The 24734-nt window shown below is 51.8% G+C and overlaps 11 protein-coding genes across 11 annotated transcripts; 4 read left to right on the top strand and 7 right to left on the bottom strand.

Annotated features, from left to right (window-relative positions):
• Window positions 1-326: 326 nt before the first annotated feature.
• Window positions 327-2014, bottom strand: BDV17DRAFT_258857 (uncharacterized protein). The gene has a single exon (XM_073757381.1). It carries the CDS (start codon window positions 1455-1457, stop codon window positions 753-755), a length of 705 nt encoding a protein of 234 aa, XP_073617352.1. The 5' UTR covers window positions 1458-2014; the 3' UTR covers window positions 327-752.
• On the bottom strand, window positions 1577-2014 carry BDV17DRAFT_40125 (uncharacterized protein). Its single transcript, XM_073764484.1, has one exon. It carries the CDS (start codon window positions 1942-1944, stop codon window positions 1696-1698), a length of 249 nt encoding a protein of 82 aa, XP_073617353.1. The 5' UTR covers window positions 1945-2014; the 3' UTR covers window positions 1577-1695.
• A 338-nt stretch (window positions 2015-2352) lies between these two features.
• On the top strand, window positions 2353-3602 carry BDV17DRAFT_40112 (RTA1 domain-containing protein). The gene is made up of 2 exons (XM_073764483.1): window positions 2353-2826; window positions 2881-3602. Exons 1-2 carry the CDS (start codon window positions 2667-2669, stop codon window positions 3558-3560), a joined length of 840 nt encoding a protein of 279 aa, XP_073617351.1. The 5' UTR covers window positions 2353-2666; the 3' UTR covers window positions 3561-3602.
• On the bottom strand, window positions 3603-5201 carry BDV17DRAFT_40066 (uncharacterized protein). Its single transcript, XM_073764480.1, has 2 exons — window positions 4944-5201; window positions 3603-4796 (listed from the first exon to the last, which is right to left on the bottom strand). Exons 1-2 carry the CDS (start codon window positions 5010-5012, stop codon window positions 3645-3647), a joined length of 1221 nt encoding a protein of 406 aa, XP_073617350.1. The 5' UTR covers window positions 5013-5201; the 3' UTR covers window positions 3603-3644.
• Window positions 5144-6478, bottom strand: BDV17DRAFT_40077 (uncharacterized protein). Its single transcript, XM_073764481.1, has one exon. It carries the CDS (start codon window positions 6014-6016, stop codon window positions 5276-5278), a length of 741 nt encoding a protein of 246 aa, XP_073617349.1. The 5' UTR covers window positions 6017-6478; the 3' UTR covers window positions 5144-5275.
• On the top strand, window positions 6479-10442 carry BDV17DRAFT_40083 (putative nuclear pore complex subunit Nup85). Its single transcript, XM_073764482.1, has 3 exons — window positions 6479-9280; window positions 9332-9830; window positions 9877-10442. The coding sequence occupies exons 1-3, from the start codon at window positions 6941-6943 to the stop codon at window positions 10326-10328; spliced, it is 3291 nt and encodes a 1096-aa protein (XP_073617348.1). The 5' UTR covers window positions 6479-6940; the 3' UTR covers window positions 10329-10442.
• A 464-nt stretch (window positions 10443-10906) lies between these two features.
• Window positions 10907-12379, top strand: BDV17DRAFT_258851 (uncharacterized protein). The gene is made up of 2 exons (XM_073757380.1): window positions 10907-12130; window positions 12179-12379. Exon 1 carries the CDS (start codon window positions 11483-11485, stop codon window positions 11795-11797), a length of 315 nt encoding a protein of 104 aa, XP_073617347.1. The 5' UTR covers window positions 10907-11482; the 3' UTR covers window positions 11798-12130; window positions 12179-12379.
• Window positions 12380-12513: 134 nt separating this feature from the next.
• Window positions 12514-13746, top strand: BDV17DRAFT_297651 (putative lipase/esterase family protein; the record flags this gene model as incomplete). Its single annotated transcript, XM_073763532.1, has 2 exons — window positions 12514-13518; window positions 13590-13746. Coding segments are annotated over 2 exons (1106 nt in total), but the record flags the coding sequence as incomplete, so codon positions are not given.
• On the bottom strand, window positions 13470-15138 carry BDV17DRAFT_258848 (uncharacterized protein). The gene is made up of 4 exons (XM_073757379.1): window positions 14845-15138; window positions 14455-14777; window positions 13590-14375; window positions 13470-13518 (listed from the first exon to the last, which is right to left on the bottom strand). The coding sequence occupies exons 1-3, from the start codon at window positions 14999-15001 to the stop codon at window positions 13803-13805; spliced, it is 1053 nt and encodes a 350-aa protein (XP_073617345.1). The 5' UTR covers window positions 15002-15138; the 3' UTR covers window positions 13470-13518; window positions 13590-13802.
• Window positions 15139-15241: 103 nt separating this feature from the next.
• Window positions 15242-17201, bottom strand: esdC (GTP-binding protein EsdC). The gene is made up of 2 exons (XM_073757378.1): window positions 16506-17201; window positions 15242-16455 (listed from the first exon to the last, which is right to left on the bottom strand). Exons 1-2 carry the CDS (start codon window positions 16695-16697, stop codon window positions 15856-15858), a joined length of 792 nt encoding a protein of 263 aa, XP_073617344.1. The 5' UTR covers window positions 16698-17201; the 3' UTR covers window positions 15242-15855.
• A 959-nt stretch (window positions 17202-18160) lies between these two features.
• BDV17DRAFT_280760 (DNA-directed RNA polymerase II core subunit RPB2) lies at window positions 18161-24570 on the bottom strand (the record flags this gene model as incomplete). The annotated part of the gene is made up of 23 exons (XM_073759934.1): window positions 18161-18323; window positions 18384-19774; window positions 19811-19920; window positions 19951-19959; window positions 19993-20059; window positions 20093-20248; window positions 20291-20554; window positions 20588-20716; window positions 20747-20879; window positions 20910-21184; window positions 21215-21418; window positions 21452-21651; window positions 21685-21988; window positions 22306-22309; window positions 22421-22499; window positions 22554-22956; window positions 23011-23525; window positions 23574-23667; window positions 23713-23947; window positions 23995-24101; window positions 24153-24391; window positions 24447-24498; window positions 24544-24570. 23 exons carry the CDS (start codon window positions 24568-24570, stop codon window positions 18161-18163), a joined length of 5160 nt encoding a protein of 1719 aa, XP_073617343.1.
• Window positions 24571-24734: the final 164 nt, after the last annotated feature.

Here is a 24734-nt window from a genome sequence, read left to right as displayed (position 1 = left end):
ATATGAAACGGAGACAAATATTTGCCGTGTTCAACGCTTCGAAGCTTCTCTTGTGGTTCCAGACCTGTAAAAACAGAGCGTGAATCAGAACACGGGTGGCGGCGAAGGCGCTGTAGCGTATTTGTTCGCCTTGCTTAATTCAACATCCTCAAGAATAAGCTTCCTAACCGTAATTGCTTCGTTTCCTGTATATAGCCTCGTTTGCTTGCCACGAACCCGGTGTAGTTGACGGTTAAGTATTGCAAATTTTTTGGCGCGTTGCGTATACACCCTTGGCGTCAACAGTACTAATGCCGCCGCCTACTCTTCTGTTTTGGAGTGTCATTTGATCAGATTAATTTGCAGACGTTTTGCCTCACGAAAAGTATTTGTGCCACATCCATCTATTTGGCATGGAAACCCTCGTGCTTTCACCCACACGCCAACACCAAGTCCCTCGCGCATTTGATCTAATGCTGCTGCTACTTGGGTTGGATTCAGGTTTAGGTGGACAGTAGTCAAATGCGAGCGGAGTTGTTCAACTGATGGGTAGTCATCTCGCTCTCCACTGCATTCGCGGGGAAAAGGACACTTCCAACGCCTTTTCTCTTTCTTCGTGTGGGCTTGAACGTGAATGCTGTAACTGCTCGCAGTCTGGTAGATCGCCCCGTCGTTGCAGCGTAGGCACACTTCCTCCGGTGTGCTCATTGAAGCTTGGGCGAATCAGGCTGTTAGGGCTGTCCCGGGTGAGGAGACGGCTCATCCGTGGCAGGTTACGGAGACATGTGTATGTTGCTCATCGGCACCCACGCATGCGTGTCCCGGTGGCGTGGACGTTCCGAAGCTGCGTGCTTGAACGTCTTCGAACATCCCTCTACACGACATGGGATCCTTTCGCTCAAGTTCTCTTCCTGTAGGCGGTAACTTGAGTGAGCGCCGCAATGACCACATGTTGAGACAAACATAGTCGGGTCGCCTCTCCTGTTACCTCTGGGGAGGTTCGACCGGAGCGGGCCATCATGACTGAACACGTTGATCTTGGACATTGTTGTGACAAACATTTCCTGGTGGAGGCCCTGTGAGAAGGAATATGCGGCAACCTCAGTGTCGGCCTCGGCCTCGGCGTCAGCGGCGAACGACGTCGGCAGTTCTTCAAGAAACGCAAGATCCTCATAGGTTTCTTCGTCAAAGATCAAACGTTCTAAATCCGCGGCTAAATCTGTGCCGCTCGCTCGCTCTTGATCGTGAAGCTCGTCAACCTGGTCTTCAGCCGCGTCAACTTGGTCTCCCTCTTTATCTGGAGCGATTTCGGTTGGCGTATCGTCCTCCGGTACGAAGAAAACATGTTGGCCGAGGCCGTCTCCGCAACTCATAACCCACTTGCTTGGGGCCGTATATGTGGGTGCAGAAGATGCAGCTATGGCGCTGGTAAAGGAGCAGCCTTCAACCATCAACACCCCGGACGCCTTGGCTCCCATCCCTATAACTGGGAGAAACCCTGACGTTGCAATAGCCTGCGGTTGGGCAAACAGGAGCTCTGTCGTTGTTGCTCGCGAGAGTGAGTGGGAGCGCTCGTCCCAGGATACCAACCTATTGCGTTTCCCACGCACCGGGGGATAAAGGGGCAGACCGGGGAGCGTCAATCAACACCAAGAGCATTCTCATTCAGATGGCAAATACATTGTCCCATACCAGCAGACAGATTTAGGAATGATGCTAACCATCTTCAACGTCCATGTCGTCTGGATCGCTGTATTTCTTCCGCAAATTTGAAACAATCTCATTCCGTATCGATGCGTTTGCCCTGTTTCTAGTATAGCGGTCGCTAATATCAAGATTGTTTCTCTTCATGTATTTATTTAGTTCGCGTGGTGTGATTCTCATGGTCCGAAGACCTTCGAGGGCCGCGGCGTCCGCGATGAGCGGATCGTCTTGGCTGACAAACAGGTGGGTGTTGTCCACCATTAGGGAGAAGACGTCTATCTATAAAGCGCCTGCATACAATTCTGTGAGGATCTGGCTACGGTGAGAGGAGGTCAATCAGGCACTGACCACTGGGGAATATGCATGTGGTGGGGTGGGGGGGGGGGGGGGGGGGGGTTTGATTGCCAAACCTCGAGTGACCGAATCCATGTGAAGGTTTTGAAATGGCCTGGGATATCTTCTCCGGCAGTTTGACGCGCTTTGCATCACGTAGTTCTTCGCCTGCTGATATTTTGAGGACTATAAGATAAGAGAATTTTTGTGATCCGTTAGGAACAGTAATGAAGATGATGACATTCGATAAGCTTTCGATAATGATGAATGAAGCGGAATCGGCGTAGTTGATTATAGAAGTAAGTAGTTGTCGATGGCTGAATCGATCTGGTGTTCGAAGCGGAAGATATGACCCCCTCCGCGCCTTCCTCAACAGTGTGGAGTATAGAAACCGCTGCCTAAGGCTAACAGGTCAAGTTGGCGTGGCTGGGTTATTTTCGGGTCCTGGTGGATGGGCTAAACCGCTCCAGGATAAAATCACGATATACGAGGTGGTTCCGTTTTACGATGAAGTAGACCGTGGGCAACACTCACGTACATAAGGGGTCGAATTCTGAGGGAAATGGAAGCCAAAAATCTTTTCAATCCTTTCTCTCTTTTCCGTTCAATCTATCCTTCTATATTATCTGTCTTCACTTCCCGCTCGCAAAATGTCTAGCTTCGACAACTGGCAGGCGTACTACTATGACCCGTCCATGGCGGCGGCGGCCATCTTCATTGTCCTTTTTGGAATAGTGACGGGTCTGCATACCTACCACATGTTCAGGACGAGGACGTGGTTTTTCATCCCGATGGTGCTTGGAGGATACTGTTAGCCTCTCCCCTTCTCTTCAAAGATATGATAAATTGGTCTGACCAGAACAGTCGAGTTCATAGGGTACATTGGCCGAGCAATATCCTCCTCCCAAACCCCCGACTGGACACTCGGTCCTTATATCATGCAGAGTGTCCTACTGCTGGTCGCTCCAGCCCTTTTCGCCGCAAGTATTTATATGTACCTGGGTCGAATCATCGTGCTTGTCCGTGGCGAGAAATACTCCGTCATTCGCGTCGGGTGGATGACCAAGATCTTCGTCGCGGGCGATGTTCTCAGTTTTCTGATGCAGGCATCAGGAGCAGGTATTCTGGTCACGGACAATCAGCAGATGGGAGAAAATATCATCGTCGGCGGTCTTTTCGTGCAAATCGCGTTCTTTGGCTTCTTTGTAATCTGTTCGTTCATTTTCCAACGGCGGATTAACAGTAATGCCACTGCCCTCGGCAACGCCAGCACAACGCCATGGATGAAGCACTTGTGGGCTCTGTATGGCTCGAGCATCTTGATTCTGATCCGGTCCATCTTCCGCGTTATCGAATACCTGCAGGGATATGATGGGTACCTGCTGCGAAACGAGGCATTCATTTATGTCTTTGATGCACTCCTGATGTGGTTCGTGATGGTGATCTTCGTGCTCGTTCACCCAAGCGAGGTGAACTGTCTTTTGGGCCGGGGGCGAGTGATGACGACCAAGGGAGGGCTAAGTATCAGCGAGGTAGCCGTTTGAAACGAGTGTATATATCGATCCAGAAGTAGACCAGAATTCTAAGTTGTTAGACGGCGGGTGCAATGTATTCAAGCCCGAGCGTTGTCATCGCTTTATACCAAGATAGTGTTCTCCAAATACCCCTTCCATGCAGTCATGGATCAATGGCTGCCAAGAGTCATCCAAACTATACCAAATATCTTGCAAGACCCGCGTGCCCCATTCGATGCCAAACCATACGTCCTGTAGTCGAGGAAGCAAAGCACAAAAATGCGCAAGTATCACCAGCGACAATGGCCTCCGATCCTGGAGATGATCAAGGAAAGCCGGTTGTAGTTTGATCACCCACCGACACGCCAACGCAAACCCCATTCCAGCATACATAGCAGCCATCATATCGGCCAGATGGTCAATGGCCCCCTGATATAGGGCCGAGTCATGAAGGATGGGGTCCTGTCTAGTGCATGTTTCATTGACCTTATGCAGTCGGTCAATTGCCGCTTGTGCCTCTAGCGAAAGGGTAGGGTCGTAATCGTTTAAGTCTCGTAGTAATGCCCAACTGCTGTCGTCGAATATAGCGCTCATGGCTTGGCCCAGAATGTGCTGCACACCGCGCGTCAACACAAACGCCTGCACAAGCTCGCCAACCGCGGTACTACCAGGCTCAGACGTCCGCGGGAAGCCAAAAGCATAGAGAACGATGATACTGGCAAAAGCAAACATAGCCTTTGCGTTGTTGGTGTTGATGTCGCCGAGCTTCTCGCGATAGAGCGCCAACGCCTGGTCCTGATGCGAGATCGCAATCTGGAGGTAGTCCCTCCTTTGGCCTGCATGACCCGGAAACCCTGGAGACACTGGCGAGCGTGTGCAAGCGATGTGGAGGGCCGCAAAAGCTAGGATGCCGTGCATGAGGAACGGATGGCAGAGAGCTTCTTCAGGGACGTACGTGCGCCAGACAGACTCGGTCTGCTGACATCGCGTGAAAATCAGATAAGATTTGTTTACCCATTGTAGGATCAGCTCCAGGTCGCATATATTCAAAGCTGGTAAGTTAACATCCCCGTTGTCCGCGCCGTGAGTGCTGCGAAATTGACGCAGCAGGCTGAAGTCGGGTGATGGCGGAGCTGTTTGTCGGTCGGAGATGGGACGCGGGGATCGCGAGTCGTCGGTCATCCACCGGAGAGGCCCAGCAGAATCATATTCACAGTTTGCTTGGCGACGAGCGCAATTGGCGCAGACCGGTCGTGATTCATCACACTAGAAGAATAATTGGTGAGAAAAGGAAAAGAGATTTGGTGAACAGATGGAGTAGAAGGTAGAGTTAGGGAGGCGCAGCGAGGGCAAGCGGGGGAAAGGAAGAGGCCAAGGGGGTAGTGCAGTGAGCAGTCAGGGCTAGATACATACTTTTACCCTTCGTCTCTTGCACTCTAAGCAACCGTGACGTGACTTATTATGGGACCTTCTTTGGGCCATTAATGGCTGTTTGGACTTGAATTCGACGAGATTGAGCTCCCTTTTCTCATAGTCATGGTCGTGAAGGATTAGGTTAGTGGGAGTTAATAAGGCCAAGCTGGGACCGGCTAGGCTGCATCATTTCTTAGCGAACTATTTTGATAAACGTCAAGCAACCGGAGTTTAATGACTCAGGCCTAATTTGATAGGGCTGAAAAAGGCTGAAAACACGTAGATGGCTATGTATCCTATATGTCTAATCATGCAAATAATAAACGCTGCCTTCAGCCACCGTCACCACCCCCGCCGCCACCTCCTTTTCCTCCCGTCCTGCGTCGTATCCTCTCATACATGGCCAACAATGTGACAAGAGCCACGATGTCAAAGTTCGGCCCATATTCCGCTGTCACCTTAAGTTTGCCGTTCTTCCGAACGCTCCTGAAGCTGTTGCTGGTGAAAACAGCCACAACTTGCCCTGTCATATCGTCGACGAGCTTGAAGTTGCGCAGGCTGAGAACCGAAGGCGAGTCTCCGTCGACACCCAGAGATTGGGTCCTCTTCCAAACAAACCACCGTCGCTCGAACCCACCATTTTCTGAATGAACAGACATCTGCCAACGATACTTGGTCATGGTAAGGTTTTGACCTTGAAGATCTTCCCAGACCATGGCCCCGGGATGCTGCGGGTCTCCCAGTCCGACTTTGCAATGTCGTGAGAAATGGAGGAACTTACAGACAGCCAGTACCGGTGTACTGTTATCTGAGCCAGCGTGGACCGTGATATCTTCCTTGAGCGGTTTGAGGTGCGAGTTGTGAACGAAGTAGAGGTGGTTTTTGTCTGCGTCGCATACACGATAGTCGTAGCGGACCGTACTATGATAGATGTGATATAGTCGCGATGAGGCTGAGAGGTCAATGCTATGAGCATCAGCCGAGTCTGAGCCCCTGGAAGAGCGAGTCTGCACTTGAAGATCAACTTGTGGCGATTTGACGTCGCCAAACGGATTGGTATGTGAAGAAGTCATGCTGCTTGCGGAGGAAAATCAGTAGGATGTTGTTGATCGAACGAGTCCTCGAGGGGACCTTCTGTCCTTATATGCTTTCCTTCTCGCCATATTTGTTTGCGAAGTGAGCCCGATTACGAGCATGTTGCAATTGAGTTGGCCGATCTTCCAGAAGATTGCAGCGGTTCGTGATGGGGTTGAGGTCTATGACCAACCAGGTCATCCCGCGAGTACGAGACACCCTAAACTGGTTAGCCTTGATATCAGCTGACCCAGCCCTGTTACTTAGCACAGCCTCATCAGCACCTTCTTCGCATCTAGACCCGCCCAGGGTCCATGCATATCTGCTTCGCAGGATCTGGTTCGATGTCCTGGAGCTGATTTAACCAGCTGTGAATACTAGCACTCCTGAGGATGCCGAATTATCGTCAAAGGAGGGAACAGAACGAAGTTGTCCTGTGTGAAACGCTTCAGCCGTTCCTCTTACTGCTAGATATAGCGATATGTAGAGAGAACCTGTAATTCATACATTCTCCAAGCACTACGTATAATGCCTAGAATCTCCACTTCAGGATTGAGGATGCTCTCAGACGGAGAACATGCAGACTGAGTGTGGCTGAGTACCCCTCTAGAGACGATATTCCCGAATGAGACAGCTTGAAGCTAAAAGTCACATGGTGTCACGTGATGCCAAGTCTCCGCGGCATTGGGCTGGGTCATCATAACACGAAAATAATGTATGCGTGCTTGAGCTCCATCAACAGAGAACACCACGCCGCGGTGCCGGCTGAATCGAACAATTTGACACGTCTCGTGAGCGATTGATCCAAGTATCTTGAATACTGTTCAGTCGTTCAACATCACCCGCGCGCGATTCCTGCGCGGTACCCAACCAACACCTCCAGACCGAACCTTTCTCGCTTCACCACCTAATTATACTTCACGATGGCGTTTTCCTTCAATTTCAACTCGTCCTTCTCTCCCGCTACACCTGGCAAGTCGCGCAACCCTCTCCGCAATGGCTCCGAGACCCCAGCTCAGCCGCCGTCTGCCTCCAACTCTTTCACTCCGGCCGGCCCTCCCCCATCTACTATCTACGGCGGATCGCAGATGAGCGATAGGTCACACGGAATCTCCCCCAAACCCATCTTCAGCCAGTCCGAGCTTCTGAACGATAGCATCTTCGGCTCCTCTGTGGACTCTCCGGACTTCGCGGCACGGACAAAGAAGACCGCGGCGGCCAAACCGTTCACAGCGGCAGATTCCCTCTTCGACGTGTCAAGGGGTCCTCGATTCGACCAATCAACGAATTGGGGCGTGTCGAACGGGCCTCAATCCTCGTTCATGTCCGGTGGCCTCGGCCCAGGTGAGGAGAACCATGAACCGATGGAGGAAGAGTTCGAGGACGAAGTACCACCGCAACCGACGAGACCCGCGGGACCGAGCTTCAACATGTTTGATTCATACATTGGCAACACTGACCTTCAGCCGTCGATACCTTCATCACGAAAGTCGATTTACACAAAACCCGATAATGCGAAACGACCGAAGCTCGACGACAAGTGGGCGAGCCAATCACCTCTGCGCAAAGCGAAGCTCTCTCCAAAAAAAGATTCGCCTATACCAGCTATTGTGCGAAACTTTGCGTCGCGAGGTCGTAAGGCAGGAACGGAAGAACCAAGTGATTTCGTGATTCGAACTGAAGACGAGATTACTCGGCTGTACGATGAGACAAGGCAGGCGCAATACAACGATGCTCATCTGCAGGAGGCCATAGGGAAGATCTGTGCCTCGCTGTCTACAGCGTGGTACACTCCTGGGAGTGCGCCCAAGGGCGGCAGCACCGGAATTGGTCCTGGGGACAACGCCACGAACCATACGAAAGCGGGCTTTCTGGGCTCTTTGCTACTGCAGCTGCATCATCCACCTCGTTCGGCTAGATCAACAGGCATCCCCAATGCTTTCGGACCCCGTTCCATGGTGTTTGGGGTTCGGTCAGAGCGACCTGTTCCTGTTCCGAAAGTGCTCCTGGACTGGCAGGAAAGGAACAATTCTCTCTCAGAAGACATCCAAGCTCTGAAACAGGTTGGGCCCGATCCTACAGCGTCTCCAAACTTCTGGGAGATTGTCAATGCCGCCGTCCTACGGTGCCGACTGTCGGAGGCGTCTCAGATCTTACGATCGGCTGATTTCAACTACGCTCGCTCGGCGCTGGAGGATGGCCTACCGCAGGCGGGTTACCGCGGGACACAGTTGCAGAACATTCAAAGATGTATCAACAAGATGCTTCAGGTGCTGGAGTCATGCCCTAGTGTCCAGAATGACGACTGGGACATTCTCGGTCCGGAGTGGGCGCTGTATCGGAAACGAGTCTTTGCCGCCATGACGGATCTGGAAGAGTTTGCAGAAGGAGAGGAGCAGCCGGCACCTGCGCCGGCGGCTGTAGGAAATCCTTTCCAGGCAGTGAATTTTGGGCTCAAGCCGAATGCTTTTCAGGGTACATCGTTTACTGAGACTGCTCGCATGGCCGAGAGCCGGGTGCCGTGGACTATCTATCAGAACCTGCGGTCGATGTATCGAATCATACTTGGAGATCCTTCGGTCATTATGAATCATGCAGAGAGCTGGGTTGAAGCCACGATTGGCCTAACCGTCTGGTGGGATGGCGAGGAGGAGGAAGCCGGTGTCCTACAGCGTGGACTGACGTCGCAGTCAGGAGACCCGTATCTTCGCCGCTTGAACCTAGCCTTCCGGAGCGCAACGAACGCGGATGGGGATGACGCTGGATTCCGCATCAACTCTCTCAGCGGACTTGAGGTCGGCTTGGCGTCAGTATTCGAAAGCGATATTGAGGGAGTTTTGAAATTACTGCAGACGTGGTCACTCTGTGTGGCTGCTGCTGTGGCAGAGATCGCGTTAGTCGGTGGCTGGCTGGAGTCTGGAGGCAGTGCTAAGCCACCGTCCGGCCTTAGCAATGATGACCTGATGGTACTTTCGTATGGCCAAGACGACAACGCTACCCGCGGAGTCAGCAGAGACGACATCCTTAGTGCCTATGCTTCTGGGCTATCCGAAAGGAAGTCTATAGAGAATGAAACCGGGGCCCGGGAAGGATGGGAGTTGGCCCTCGAGATCTTGAGCAGGCTGGATGACAACCAGAAGATGCAAAAGAGCGTTTCGGAGCTCTTGAACAAGCTTTCGCTCGACACCGCAGAGCAGATGGACAAGATTGTTCTTCTGTGCTCGGAGTTGGGTCTAGACAAAGAAGGTCGGCGAGTCTCTGAGGTACGTTGCCATCTGACAGCATGCATTAATTAAGATTTACTAACTTCTCAGCGCTATGGTGATCTCACCGTGTCCAACTCGGAGGAGTATGGCCTGGCACTTGTGTGCTACGCGCGCGCACACAACCGTCGCAAGGTCAAGTCTGTGGTCGACCTGCTCATTTCCTACAGTCTCTTCCACTCTCGAGCGTATCCTGCCTCGAGCGACCTGGATGAGCAACTGCGGACATTGATTCGGGAACCAAAGACGTGTCTGTTGGCCATTGCATCTGCAGATGAGGAGGCTGCGTCAATCCTGCAGTTCTATTTTAGCGGATACGCCACGCTGCGTCGGTTCTACGAGACACGTGATGAGGCAATCAACCTCCCGACAGGACAGAAGCCACACTACAAGCCGCTAGCCAGGCGACGGGCTGCAGCGCAGGCCTTGGTTGCGGTCATTAGCAGTGCTGCCGATAGCATCTACGGAGGACTCTACGATCCGGATCGCGACTCTGCCATTCAAGTCGACGGGCTACTCGCTCTCCTTGGAGAGGCCCTCCCTCTTATCCGTACGTCTTCTCCTCGGTACTATGAATTCCAGTACTGACTGAACAGAATCAACATCAATTATGACCACTGCCCAGCGCTTCGCAGTTTTGTCCGCCATCGAAGACCTCGAAACTGTCACCCCGCGCGTCTACGCTCAATGCGAGGAATGCTTCCGCTCGACACTGCTAGAGTACTACGCTAAAGGATCCTCCGGAAGAGCTGCAGACAGCGTCTCGCCACCCTCGCCGCGCGCCCTTCTCAAGAAATCCGTCTCATCGCTTACGGGATCAAGCTCATTTTCTGTCATCGGCAGCGATGTGCTCGCCCGCTCAATTTCAGGGTCCGGCTCCGCCGACGGTTCCGGCGTCCTTGTACGTAGGGAGAACCCCGGCCAACAACAACGCGAATGGGATTGGCGCGCCGGACTGGCAGAGGATACGAAGGGAGAAGATGTACTTCGCATGTTACGATTAGGACTGGCGAGCGGGCTGAGTTTAGGCAGTTTGGGCGGGCTGTGATTCTGTTTACGGATACGGATACTCTGTTCTTTGACTTACTACTCTCTTAGTAATTTGCATGGCATGTACTCTAGGTGATTAGTTGACATTTCAGTTCAGTGATTATTTGCCACAGCTGTCAGTCATGTCGAGTATGACGGGGTATGATACTGCGTAGAGTATGGCGTAAGATATCTCTTTCAGCCTCACTGGGTCCATGACTGTCTGCCTGTACCGGGCGTTCGTATAGAGCACCGATTGGTCGGACGTTAAGCAGCAAGCAGATCGTGATCAACCGAGGCTGGAGCTGCAATCTGAAACGAGCCTGGAACTGAAACTGGAAGTGTCCCAGTCCAAGGAGTGATGACCTGACCCGACAGCAGGGTACCTACCACACTCTCCCCCAAGAATAGCCATGAGGGAGTCAACCAAGGTGACTGCCATAACAAGGCCAGCTGAAAGAGCGCCCGCTAGGCTAGATGCAGTTAGCGGTTGGCAGAGACTAGGCCCGACTCAGCCAAGGCGCTGAATGCCCACTCTTCCAGTTTAGCCCGTTCAGCCAGTTCAGCTACTCTGACCTCTGACCACTACTCTTCACTCTTCAGTCGTCCAGTGGATCGATCATCCACTCTGAAGCTCTGGCTCCGACTAGTCTGCTAGTCTACTCTTATTCACGCAATAGGCTATCAACTCGGCGATGGCCGTCCGTATGGGTCCAGTCCGGCCCCAGCGTGCCCTGCTGTCTCCATGTCTCCATTGGAGCGCCCTACGAGATCCACTGCCATACAGCATCCCAGCCGTTAGCTGGTCGTTGCGTTGATGGCTGGGTTCGTGAGCACGCGCAGAGCTGCACTGTGCCTCTGCAGCCTGCTTGCTAAGCTCCGTCATACTCATGGCATGAAGGTACCTTGTCCTTCTGGTCTTGGTACGGGACCGTCGGATGAGAAATGTGTCAACGGATAGGCGTCCACTTTCTTCGTTTTTCGACCCGGCCCTTGTGCTCTTGTTCCGAACGCATTCAACGAACGAAATGGAGATATCGGGGTCCACGGGTCCTGGGTCCCTAGGGCTGGACGTCCTCTGTCCAGGTGGTGCGCCTAAGCTCAACTCTCGGGGGAGGTTGATGTAGCGCCGGATCGTGGGCTGCCAACTTGGGGAGCATCTATAAGAACTAAATGTTTCCTGTCTCTTTGGCAGTTACCCACATTCACGAAATCACGAACTCACGAACTCACGAACTGAAGTTTAGTTTAGCTCTTGCTTTCTTTGCTTCCGTTCTTCTCTTCTTCCTTTCTTCCTCGGCGTTGCTGCTCTGCTTTCCTTGCTTTGCTGCTTCTGCTCTACTTCTCCGCTTCGCTTCGACTGTTATACTATTCCTCGCCTTTATACATTTACAACTTCGGAAAAGTTTACTTCATCCTCACCATGTGCTACCAACTCGTCGAACGCTACTCCGTCTGCGGATGCCTCTACTTCAAGCACTCCATTGACCCTTGCACGGCATACGGGCAGCGCGGGCACCAAACGCAGGAGAAGACGGTTCTCGTGGGCTACACCTGTCCCCGGCACGCGGCGCGGCGGAATAGTGGTTCTTCTGCGAGTTCGAGATGACACTACCCGTCTCACTCATTTGATATGAGTTGCTTGCTTTCGATATTTATTTACTCGCTCGGCTCAGTTTCTTTGTTCGGTCCGGTTTACCATTTCGACTATATCTCCTTTCTTTCTCAATTCAATTCGTTTGTCTGCCGGCAGACATCGTCCTATCATTCCCACTATCGTATCGTTCTGGGAACGAAAAACAAAATATTTCTCTTTTTATGGTGAGTACTTCCCTCATGGGTGGCAAGTTCTATACTAACCTGCTGTAGTTGAGCATGAGCGCGCATGATTGGATGAGCGATGGATATGTATAAAACACACAATGCAGAGTCGATCTCTTACCGTACTATAATGTTGCAGATAAGCTGAGCTGTCAGTAATGATTTTAAACTAGGATAGACTATTATTATCAAAATGCACGACTGGTTTTCGTTCGAGTGGACTCCAAGACTTCCAAGAACGAATACGAGATGGGGCTTATACATACATCAGAGTCAAATGACTCCTTCCACTCCTCCCCTTCTCTTCTCCTGTCATTCTTGGTTATCTTTCCCTTTTCCTCACCCATCATTTCTTTCTACTCTGTGAAAGTGAAAGAAAAGAGAGATGTTCCTCCTCCAAGCCCTCCGCATCCTAAAAGACGCCCTCTTCGCCCCCAGGCTCACCCTGCACACACGCGCCCTTCTACTGTGTTTACAACCGATAACATTCCTAACATATACAATCCAATGGGCCGTAAGCCGCAAATTCCCGCACTCAGCTGAGATACCCATCCCATTGAGAAGAGCAGGCGAGACTGTGAGGGCTGTTGTTTATCTGCCTCCTTCATATTCTCTTCCCTCCCAGTCCCAGGAAAGAAGAAATAAGCTACCCCTCCACCTAAACCTTCACGGCGGCGCCTTCCTGGGCGGCCTCCCAGAAGGAAACGCCCGCTTCTGCCACGCCCTCGCTGCAAGCGGCGTGGTCGTCGTGTCTAGTGCCTACCGGTACGCACCGGTGCATACGTTCCCTGATGCGCATGAGGACGCGCTGGATGTTGCGGTGTATCTTGTCAACAACGCGGAACGGCTTTGGGGGGCGGATCCGGAGACACTGACGGTTAGTGGGTTTTCGGTCGGGGGGAATCTTGCGCTGGGTGTTGCGCAACTTTTATCCCGCCAGACTCAATCTGAGCCGAATTTGGAAGGAAGAGGCATTCAAGTCTGCGGTCTCGTCTCTTTCGAAGGCGTGGTAGATTTCCGCCTCCCACCCTGGTGCAAACCAAAACCCGATGGATTCCCCAAATACGACCCCCTCTCATTTCTCATGCACTTATTCGACACGTACGCGGGACCCAATCGAGCAAGGGATTATCATAACTCATTGCTTCATCCGACGCTTGCGGATATTAGGACCTTGCCGCGGAATATGTTTTTTGTTGTTGGGGGGAATGATATTCTGTTGGACGAGACGGAGGGGTTTACGGGGAGACTGGAGGGTGAAGCAAGGATGATTAATAGGGTTAATGGCGTTGAGGTCCACGAAGAAGATGGGAAGGTAGAGCCAGATGGGAAGACTGCTGTTGTGAGAAGGTTTGTGGCCGAGGGGCAGATCCATGGATGGACGGAGAGTGAGTGTCTTCTCTTTTATTCTTTTTTTACTATTTTTGGAGAATGGATGAATGAAATGCTAACGGCGCAGTGCCATCCCTTGCTATAAATGTCGAACTGAGGACGAAGGCATTCAACGAGGCCATTGACTTCTTGCGTGCTGTTCATCGAGTATATGGGTCTTCTGAGTGATCGCCCAGCCAGCCCGAAGAATTGTATAGATAGACATCTCCCCAAACTACTGTACGATGTCGATATACCAACAACCACTCTCCTCAACACAAGTCTTAAATCCTTTTATGAATCAAACACCCCTCATAGCCCCCTCCAACCACTCAAACCCTTTCTTCGACTCATTCCAAGTCTTACCTCCAACGCTCATTCCCAACGCAAACGTATGATCCTCCCCCTCAATCTCAACCATCCCACTTCTAACCCCCTTCTCGCGCAAAACCTCATACAGCTTCCTGCTAACCTCAACACTGACCATCCGATCACAGTCCCCATGCACGATAAACGTAGGTGGGAAATTCTCTTCAATCATAAATACAGGATCAATCTCGTCTACATTCCCACAAGAATTGGGGAAGATTGCATCGAGAACAGTCCCATTCGCGATTTGGCTGATTGCGAATGCGTCTCGAGGGCGGGTGAAATCCGGTTTGTTGGACGGCTGTTTGTCTCCCTCTAGTGAGATTCCGCTCGCCGTCGGGACGGGATATTCGTCGTAGACTTTGTTCAGAAAATCCTTATCGAATCCGCCCGCGGGTAGATTCGCGCTCACATGCGGGAGTGGTAGCCGCCAGCTTGGATGTGTGAAGTGCACGGCGCCGTAGAAGTTTAGGATTGCAGCGGGTGGACGGGGGGTGTCGTAGCCCTGGTTCTTATTAGTATGTATATACATGCAGGAAGTGGAAGGGGAGGGAAAGGGCGGGGAAAAGAAAGTAGATACCTACCAGCGCCAACGCCAAAAACCCCCCACTGCTCGTCCCCATCGCCATAACCCTTTCTTTATCAACTCTATACTTCCTCCCCTTATCTCCCCCACTCCCTTTCTCAGCTAAAAACCCATCCAACCCATCTTGCTCAGCATCAGAATAAACCCAGCCCAACAAATCTCTAACATCCTCCATCGGCCCCGACCTTACATCAACACCCGGACAAAGCCGGTGATTAGGCGAGAGGACAATCCACCCTCTGTTCAAACAATCGGAGACTTGCAGGAGGGAGATCAGTCGGCTGTGCCCGAGCATGAAGGCGCCGCCGTGGATTGTTATTACTTAATTTTGTTAGCTTTTTGTTAGTTGGGTTAGGCTGGGTTTGATGTCATGGGAAGGGATACGTACGGACTGGGTAGGCGCCATTGGGACTATAGCTTGGTGGTGGGGAGGAGGGGAGGTATATGTCTGTTGTTATGGTGGAAGAGTTGATGGTTTTGTATGTTGCTGTTAGGGGAGGTGGTGGTGGGAGGGACGTTCCTGGGTTTGCAGTTAGGTTTGCCATTGTGCCGCTCCGCCCTTTGGAGTGGCTCAAGACGTCGAGATAGGTCTCTGAGTTTATCTGTGAGATGTTCTCGTATTTGTCTCGAGTTCGATAGATATGTAAAGATAGAGGTGATGTTTTGTTCGAGCGGGGCCCACCTCGGCATTCCCGACCGGGTTGTCCGGTTTAACCATACAACGTTTAATTACTATGGAATATATATCAGAGTAACTCGTTGGAGTTGTCTACGGGGGGTACTCAGCTTAGCACGGAGAGCTACAGGAGAAATAAAGTGTCTGTATCTGAAATTATGAATCCAAACCACCTCCACATTCATTCATACTTCATCTTGACTATCACCATCACTACCTACACTATATAACCCATCCATCCATCCATTCCACCATTTTCACTTCACCATAATCATAAAATCATAAGATAAACCGCCAGGCTGCAGGTATCCTCTTCATCTACGAGAAGGAAAATCAACAGAGCGGACTTGTCCCTGTCTAGACATTCATATCCCCATTCCACCAGCCCAGCCGGTCATCCAATCCAACACCGGACACGAGTCGAGCACAGCTCGCGTCGGCCGGCGACTGGCGCCGGTTAGGCTGGTTGCCTTTTTTTTGTAAGATTTTTTCTAGGTGTTTTCGATATGTTTGTTGGACATGCGGTGCAGCCAACGGTAAAGAGTGACTGTGTACTAGATGCAACGGAAGGCAACGGAACGCAATGCAATAAATGCAAGTACTGTCAGGCGCACGCTATGCCAGGCATGTCAAGCCGAGTGCAGTCAATCAGGGTATCAAACTTAACGTCGTCAGACCTTGATAAATGCTATGGAAACAAAAATTGACGGGTCGTTCCTTCATCTAACGACGGACAACGATACCCTGGCGACGAGCGCCGCGGCGAGCACGGCAGTACTCCTCGTCACTGTCTGACTCCTCAGAGCAAGAGTCATCCGATGTCTCGGAGAGATATCCGCAGCGGCTACCACCGCAGTCAAGCTTGACGCGGTCGCCCTTGCGCGTGATGCCGTAGCGCTCACAGTGGCAGACGGAAGGTGGGTCAGACATGCTAGAGAGACTGGAGGGCGAGGTGCTTCCCGAAGAGCGAGAAGAGAGCGAAGAGCCCACAGACGAAGGCGGGGAGTTGGACAGGTCGTCGTACTCATCGGACATGCGGGAAGACGCAAACCGGCGGGTGAGCTCGTCCATGCGGGGGGCAAAGTCTGCCTCGCGGATTTGGCGGGAGGCGTAGGGCTTGGATGGCTTGGGGTGCTGGATCTTGGACGGGGAGAGGGCGCGGCCGGTGGCGATGTCGGAGGAGCCGCGGCGAGGGCGTCGGCTGGAAGAGCTGCTCTCTTTGCCGCCGGGAACGTCGAGGATGTTGAGCTTGCGGTTGGTCGTGGGCTCGACGGTGTAGTCTGCAGCGGGGTCGTGCGAGACGTGGTAGCCATCGAGGATGTACTGCGCTGGTTAGTTGTGCTGTACACTGTTTACAGATGAGGGAGACATACGTAGTACCAGTAGCGACCACCGAGCTTGAGCATCGACGTCTGGAAGCGGAACTTGCCCACCCACGATCCGTGCTTGGAGCTGTCGCGCGACAGAGGAATCTGGCGCGAGTAGTTGTCCCACGAGCCGAGCAGATGCACGGTCTTGACGTTGGAGGAAGTGCGGAGGTTAAACTTGAGCTGAACAGCGGACATGTTGACTGATTTTGCAAGTAATTAAGAAATTAAGTGTAGTTGTAGAAGAATAGTGTAATAGCGTAAATAAACGTGTCGGGGTCGTGAGTTGAACGGCTTAAAGACTACCAGAGTCGAGTAAACAGTTCAATGTTCTGTTGGCTGTTGGAAGGCTGAGCAGAACAGACTTTGTCCGGATCCAGTCCGACACGATCAAGTAGAATTAGAGTAGAGTATGAGGCGGAGCAAGTAAGTTGTTGGTTGAGCTGGCGAACGGAGACAAGGTCGACTGGCGACAATGAGACCGTCAAGGTTGAATTATGGAGTATCCTGCACAGCAGAGATGTAATAAGCAATAGAGTATAGTCCAGAGAGCACAGCTCGCCTGGGGATTTTTGATATAGCGGTAAAGGGGAAGATTAAAGTGAAGTATAAGATAATAGAAGCGAAAGCAAACAAAAGTGCAACCAGTGCACAGGATACTCCTAAAGGGCAGCTGCGACAAACAGACAAGACTTGCTTGCTGGAGAAGTAAAGAAGAAAAAAAGCAGACGGTACAGCGGCGCTTGCAGGCTATAAAGACTGAGGCTGCGCTGAGCGTGCAAGATGCGCTCTCGTCCTCTTGTCACACCGCGCAATTGTTCCTTCTATTCTTGTCCAGACGGCTGCCCACTCAGAGTACTTTGCCAATTCCCCGCTCCTGTCTGTGGGTCTAGTGGGCCTGTGCGGCGGTAATATACGTACTATAATTGGTTCATGCACAGTCACACTGCGGATGACAGAGGACCAATCAGTCTCATCGAGTTAGCGCCCGTGATGAGCCCGTCACCCGATCAGCCAATGGGCGCAAAGATCACCACATAGACTTTCTGAACTCGTCAACTGAGATTGAGACTTTCCTCGACAAGGCCATTCTGACGCTGGAGACAGGTACTCGGTCATTAAACAACTTAACAAGGAAGTCTGCGCGACGGCCACACAATGGCCATGTTTTGTTTTGCCTGTTCTTGAGGTAAGAAGAAATCTCTGCTGCATCATGCATCACCGTCAAGCTGCATCACCTGCAAAGGCATTGGAGCATCTCGCAGCGGCGATCACGATACATCGACGACAGGCTGATAGGCCACAGGCTGGCAAACACTGCGCGTCATGCAGAGACGGCTCAATTGACGAAACTCTGCACAATTCCCTTATTGGAAGCGAGGCTTGCATCGTCCTCGGTTTCTTCCTGCGGAGACTTACGTAGATACGGCATCCTTCGCCTCAGCTGAGGATTCCGCTTCTTAGCATCGGTCTGACAGTCAGACAAGGCTCGAACAAAACTGGTTTATTTGTATCATAAGCTATCACCGCGATCCACATACGCCTGGAAATGCCAAAGGCTGTTTTTACTTGATATCCCCAAAATATAGACATTATAACGTCGCCAGCGAAAGTAAGAAAAGCAAAGAGAAATGTTATACACTGATGACATGAGCAACCCCTCACCGCACGGACACGCCGGACCGATTGGTAAACATGCGAGCCGAAATGTTCATCGCCGCTAATTCTTGGAAGAGAAGCTTGGCTGCATAAGGAATATGCACCTGAGAGATTCGGTGCTTGTTGTTGCAGAGTCGACACTCGAAGAGGCCCTTCTTCAGTTTCCTGCCACATGGGTTAGCTCATCCTGCCAAAACACGCCCTAGCCCATGGGATGTCACTTACGCTATCGGGGTCATCAGCCCGCAGTCATCGCAGATGTGGACACGGAATGGGTCCGAAACATCGAACAATCGCTCCTTGAGGAAGGCACTGGCGCCGTGCGCAATCATACAGTCACGTTCCATCTCTCCGAATCGAAGACCACCATCTCTGGCACGACCCTCCACAGGCTGGCGGGTCAAGATCTGGGTCGGTCCACGGGCACGCGCGTGGATCTTGTCGTCCACCATGTGTCGCAGTCGCTGGTAGTAGGTCGGTCCAAGGAAGACCTGCGCTACTAATTTTCGTCCAGTGTGGCCATTGTACATCACCTCGAACCCACGTGACTGGTAACCGTGTTCACGAAGAAGACGTGAAACCGAGTCCACCGTGACATCCGTAAAAGGCGTAGCATCACCCTCGAAACCACGCAGCGCAGAGACCTTACTAAGCTGGCACTCGATCAAGTGGGCAATGGTCATACGAGACGGAATGGCGTGGGGGTTGATGATTAGATCTGGCGTAACACCCTCGCGAGTGAACGGCATGTCCTCTTGTCGGTACGTGATACCGATTGTGCCCTTCTGACCGTGACGCGAAGCGAACTTGTCTCCAATCTGCGGGACCTTGGTGGTCCTCATGCGCACCTTGACGAATTTTAGGTCATCGTTGCTGGTCGACACCAGTACTTGATCAACGATACCGCTTTCCGTGCTACGGAGCGGCGTCGACACGTCCAGCTTGGTGTGGGCCTTGGTCCGTTGACCCAGTTCCTCTGCATCCGGAGCCAGCGGTGCCGTCTTTCCGATGATGATATCCTCACCCGAAACACGCACACCTGGGGCGATAATGCCATCCTCGTCCAACTTGTCGTAGGTACCCTTGCGCATACCAATGGTATCTGAACGCATAGGCTTCTCGAAACGTTCAACCACTGTCAGCCCAACCATCTTCTCGCTGTCTGTGTATGTGCGGTAGAAAAGACTGCGGAATAGACCACGATCGATACTGCTCTGGTTCATAATGACCGAATCTTCCTGGTTGTAACCCGAGTAACAGGCAATCGCGACGATCGCGTTCTGTCCAGCAGGAAGTTCACGGAATCTGAGGAACTCCATCGATCGTGTCGTTGCCAGTGGCTTCTGTGGGTAGTACAGGATGTTCGCCATGGTTTCCATGCGCTGGTCGAAGTTGGTCAAGAACACACCCATAGCTTGTTTACCCATAGCAGATTGGTATGTGTTACGAGGAGACTGATTGTGATCGGGGAAAGGAATGATACTGGCACAAACACCAAGAATCATACTAGGGTGAATCTCGCAGTGTGTCCAGGTATGTGCCTTTTGGCTGAGAACTGAACGCACACGTTTGTTGATATCGTGGTCATCTTCTGGCATTGCGTATCCTGCCTGGAGCTGCTTTGAGATCTCCAGATCCTCTGGCGTCATGACAATCATGATCGTTTCTTCCTCTTCTGCATCCACGTACTCGACGACACCTGACTTGACCAGTCCATCCCACCCAAAGTATTGCTCCCGGCGATCCTCTGGGTCCATGTCTGCTGGTAGCTCCTTATCTTGCTCGAGCTGACGAATATGCTCTTTGTTCAGGACAAGGTTGCCCCGGTTCTCACTCTTGGGATCGTTGTCAATGACGTAGAGCGGTCTGCAGACACGACCAGCGTCGGTGAAAATCTTGAACTCTCGGTCACGAATATCTCGAATCAGACTGACTTCGTGAGAGATCATGTTTCGCCGGCGTAGGGATTGCATAGTTTCGACGAGGTGTGAGGCCTCACGGTGGACACCAACCCAGACACCGTTGACAAAGACCTTGGTGGCGTTGGGAGTGACCTGAGGTTCGAATTCCTCGAGAACCTCCATGTTTCGCTGGATCATGAAATCAATAATAGGCTCACTGGGAGTACCGACGGTAATATAGCACATGAGTGCCAGGTTCTTGACCAGACCACAAGCTTGGCCTTCAGGAGTCTCTGCAGGACACACCAGGCCCCAGTGCGTGTTGTGAAGCTGGCGAGGCTTGGCAATCTTGCCATCACGACCGATGGGCGTGTTTGTTCGCCGAAGATGTGACAACGTAGAAGCATAGGTATATCGACTGAGCACTTGAGAAACACCCGCTTTCGCGCTGGCTGCCTTCTTCTGTTCTCCCCAGTTACCAGTAGCGAGCGCGTACTTGAGACCACCAGACAGAGTGCTGGCCTTGACACCAATGTTAAGGTAGATCTCGCGATTCGTTTCGACGCAGCGTTGCACGTATCGCTGGAGATCCCGGGTAACTCTGGTGAAGAGAACTCGGAAAAGGTTCGCAAGCAATGGACCGGCAAGATCGAGACGCTTCTTTCCAAAATGATCACGGTCGTCGACGTCGCGACGTCCGAGAGCGCACTGAAGAAGTCTGTGCACCATGTACCCCAAGAAGAATGCCTTTCGCGTTTCGCTACCCTCGCTTTGCGAAATGTGAGGCAGCAGCTCCTTCTGCATAATCTCGCGGGCATATCTGACACGACGCTCATGGTTCAAACTGGACTGAGAGGAACCTCGCTTGGCGATGTAGTCCAGAGCCACCTCGCGGTCCTGAATAACGAAACCTTCTTCAATACAGGGCTTGAGCATCTCAAGCATAGCCGTGTCATTTCGGTCGTAACAGATGTGGTTGAGAATATCTTCGTCAGAAACAACACCTAGCGCACGAAAAACGATGACGATCGGAATGTCGGCCTTGATGTACGGTAGCGTTGACCGAATCGTAGAACCGAATCCACCTCTGGCAGTGTCGCCCTTCTCAAACAACTTGAGAGCCAACTGCGAAAGCAACCGCGAGCCCTTCTCCACAGCACTGCGAATTTCAGCAGTGTAGCTCACCGGGCTCGGCGCGGCCTTTTTGAAGACCTGAACAGTATTTCCAGCGCTGCGCTCCTGAGCGATCAGGACCTTCTCACTTCCGTTGATGATGAAATAACCACCCGAGTCGTAGGGGCACTCGTTCCAGTTGTAGAGAGCCTGCTCGCTCAAGTCCTTGAGGATACAGTACTTGGACTTGAGCATAATAGGCATCTTTCCAATGAAGACAGTTTCTTCCTTCGCCTGATCCGGAGACAACTCCTTCTGCTCCCACTGAAGATAAGTCCCCGCCGCTTTCCGGTCTCCGTTCGAGTCCATCATATCGTCATCGTCACGGTCAGCCACTAAACGTTCCCGTCCCTCCATGATCTTCTTTGTGATACCCAAATACAACGGACTGGCATAGGTAAGGTTACGAAGACGGGCCTCTTGCGGCAACATGATCGTCGTTGCGCCATCACCTTCCGTAACTGATGGCCGGGAAAGCATGACGGTCCCGAATTTCAGCTCGTAGCGGCGGACAACGACGGGGTCGATTTCATCTTCGGCAGGCGGCAGAGTTTGATCCAGAGTGACTTGCCCTTGTTCCTCCACTAATTCCTGCATCGTTGACGAGATGAATTCGTCGAAAGAGTCCAGCTGTTGCGAAACGAGACCCTTGGTGTCGAAGAAAGACGAGATAACCGTCCAGCAGTCCTCCGACGTGATCCCCTCATCCATATCATCGTAGTACTCATCATCGTAAGCCTCGCCATAGTCGGCCATCTTGACGGATATCGAGTGAAGAACCGAAAGTCGAAGTCGAAGAGCGCAAAGGGCGCGACGCGCTCGGCGAGAATCCGCTGCGGTTTAGCGGCGATACCAGCAGCACCTTTGTCAAAGATCTGAATCAAGATAGAAGAGGTCAATAAGATGGTAAGATCTCAGATAAATAAGTAGAAGTGCCCCAGCCCGGTCCAGGATGGTGAGCAACGCAGGCTAAATGGATGAAAGACCGATCACTTGGCTTCGAGACTGAACAAAGCCGCCACAGCGGCTGAGCCCCTAACAGAAGGCGGTGAGTTCTGGATGAACCTCATCACGTGACTTGAAGCATTTACTGTATACTGTATGCCTCAGGCATAGTTCTACGGGGTCTATCTACTAGTTGGCAGTGCTCAGAAGGCCTAAGCATTTGTTCTTTGAGGACTATTTCACAAAAACTGCAGCAAAGTCTGCAGCATCTCCTTATGATCCTTCTCACCTGGTTCCTCTTCTGAAAGACCCGCGCTTTGCTCTAGATGGTGGTTAGCGTGTAGGCAACCACCTATACGGATGTAGACTAGCATACCTTGAAGTGTCCCGCGAATAATCGACAAGTCCTCATCCCGATCAGATAGAACTGCAACAATCTTCTTCTTAGCTCCATCATCCTCCGCAACAAGCCAAGCAAGAATGACATCGATGAGCTGCAGAGAAAAGAGACCTGCATCGAATCGCCGTGAAAGCCATTCGGGTTCCATAATCTCCTGTTGTTCCTTGCTGAATCGTGTTCGCTCTTTATCAATGATTTGCTCGACTGGCGACACGCGCGACGCGTAATCTCGTCGTAGTTTGACTAGCTTCTCGATCTTCTCATAGTCTTTCTCCATGAATTTGGCCAGTGTGCGAATGCGCGGTGCTGAATTGCCTGGTAGAAGGCGGAGTAGGGAGCCAAATATGCCGAGTAGGTGTTCTGTTATTTGGTTTTCTTGCTGTTGAGAGTCAGTCATGTATATAGAGCAGTGAGCAATAATGAAGATGCCTACCTTTTTCATGAATATGCCAAACACTGTCCGTAAGCCTGCTGCCTCTACTAGCCGTTCACAAGCCGTCGCACCTCCAAGTCCACCGAGAGCATGATCCAGAACCCGAAGGGCACGGACTTTGCTGAACTTGCCTTCCTTCAACATGATTTGCGCAAGCTCGATACCTTCCCCTTCTAGGAATTTCTCTTTTCCTGCATCCTCGTCGACAAGACAGGTTAAGCAGTCGAACAAGTTCTCGGCGTATTCTTCTTCGTCCGAGTCCTTCTCGGGGTCTCGTTTTCGGTACTGACTTAACAGTTGTAGTAGAGCGTCTACCCCGTCTAGAGCAGTAAATCGCTCTCGGTTTTTCGAGCCGGACTGTAGCAGGATGGCTAATATTTCGGCCGAGTACTGCTGGTTTTGGCTCACGGGCCTTTCTTTCTTCTGTATTCGCGTAAGAAGCCACGGTATCGTATTTGAGTCTTGTCCGATCTTCTCAGCGATTGATGCCTGAGAGGCAAGATTCTCGAGCACGCCTAAACGTGTTAGTGCATGCCTGTCCTGCTCGTAAAGGGTTTACTGACTAAGGATGTAGTACACTCCAGCCCTGTCGGCATCTGATTCTTCATCCAGACGCGACAAATTCTGGGCTAGCAGTTCGATAAGATCCGCGTCCAACTAAACGTGTTAGAGGCAGACCCACAGTTAAGTTTGCACACGTACCATTGCATTCACTAAACTGTCCCATTGCTCCTGTTCCGCCTCTACATCTTCATCCGTCAACTCGCTGATGATCTGGGTTGCATCGATGGCGATGTCGGCATTCTCGTGGGAAAGAAGAGATATCAAAGAGCCCACGCATCCCAACTTCGTGAATTCCGGGTATAGGTCTGTATGCTCGGAGAGGATGGACAGGCTTTTGATCTCCGTATCTAGATCGGCTTCGGAAGCCATGAACCTGTAGGAATTAGTTATCTGAAAGTTGACATGCGTCCAGATACGTACTTTTGCGGGTCATTCTCGAACTTCCCACGTAGCTCCGCATTTTTGGATATCTTCTTCTCAAAGTTCAGCGCAAAGCGCCTCAACCACGCCGTGTCGAATTTCTCGTTCTGCCAGAATCAGCATCCAGCCCCAGAGACTGGTAGGAATGACCTCCATACCACAATCTCCCCTTTGTCCTGCTCGTCGATATAATTCATAGCCTGCGCCGTTTCCCGCTCCATGCCTCCGCCGAAAAAGCGACCTTCCTCGTCATCAGGGATATCTTCGTCTTCGAAATCGGGTGGCAACTCGGGGCCGGCAAGACCGTCGTCTTCCTCTTCATCCTCTACCATTGGCGCTTTTCCTTTGGATTTGACATCGCCGTTCGCTTGCAACTTGGCTGCTTTGTATAGTTCATCTGTTCGTACAATTTAGCAATCGGCCGCGCTTTGAGTATATGCTTGCAAACGTACTAGGGTCCGTAGCGTCTAATTTTCTCTTCGTGCTCGCGGCTGACAGTGGTTTCTAGTCTGTTAGTGACGGACATGAACGAAATGGTAAGGAACTTACCTTGAAAAGCTCATCTACGCTTGTCATGATTGCGCGACACTGTTCGCGGCAGATGCGAACACCGACTCAGGGGATGGCACCGGCGCGTGATAGGACAAGCGATTGGGAATTTAACCAAGTAGCAGCTTATACTATAAGATATAGCAATATCTGGATTAGCCGGGTGTATCTTGTACTCAAACAGGTATCAC

The sequence above is a fragment of the Aspergillus undulatus genome (genome assembly GCF_047715775.1).
Source record: "Aspergillus undulatus strain CBS 261.88 unplaced genomic scaffold BDV17scaffold_14, whole genome shotgun sequence".
NCBI classification, from domain to species: Eukaryota; Fungi; Ascomycota; class Eurotiomycetes; order Eurotiales; family Aspergillaceae; genus Aspergillus; species Aspergillus undulatus.
The sequence above is the reverse complement of the archived record's forward strand: the minus strand, read 5'-3'. Positions and strand labels throughout refer to the sequence as shown.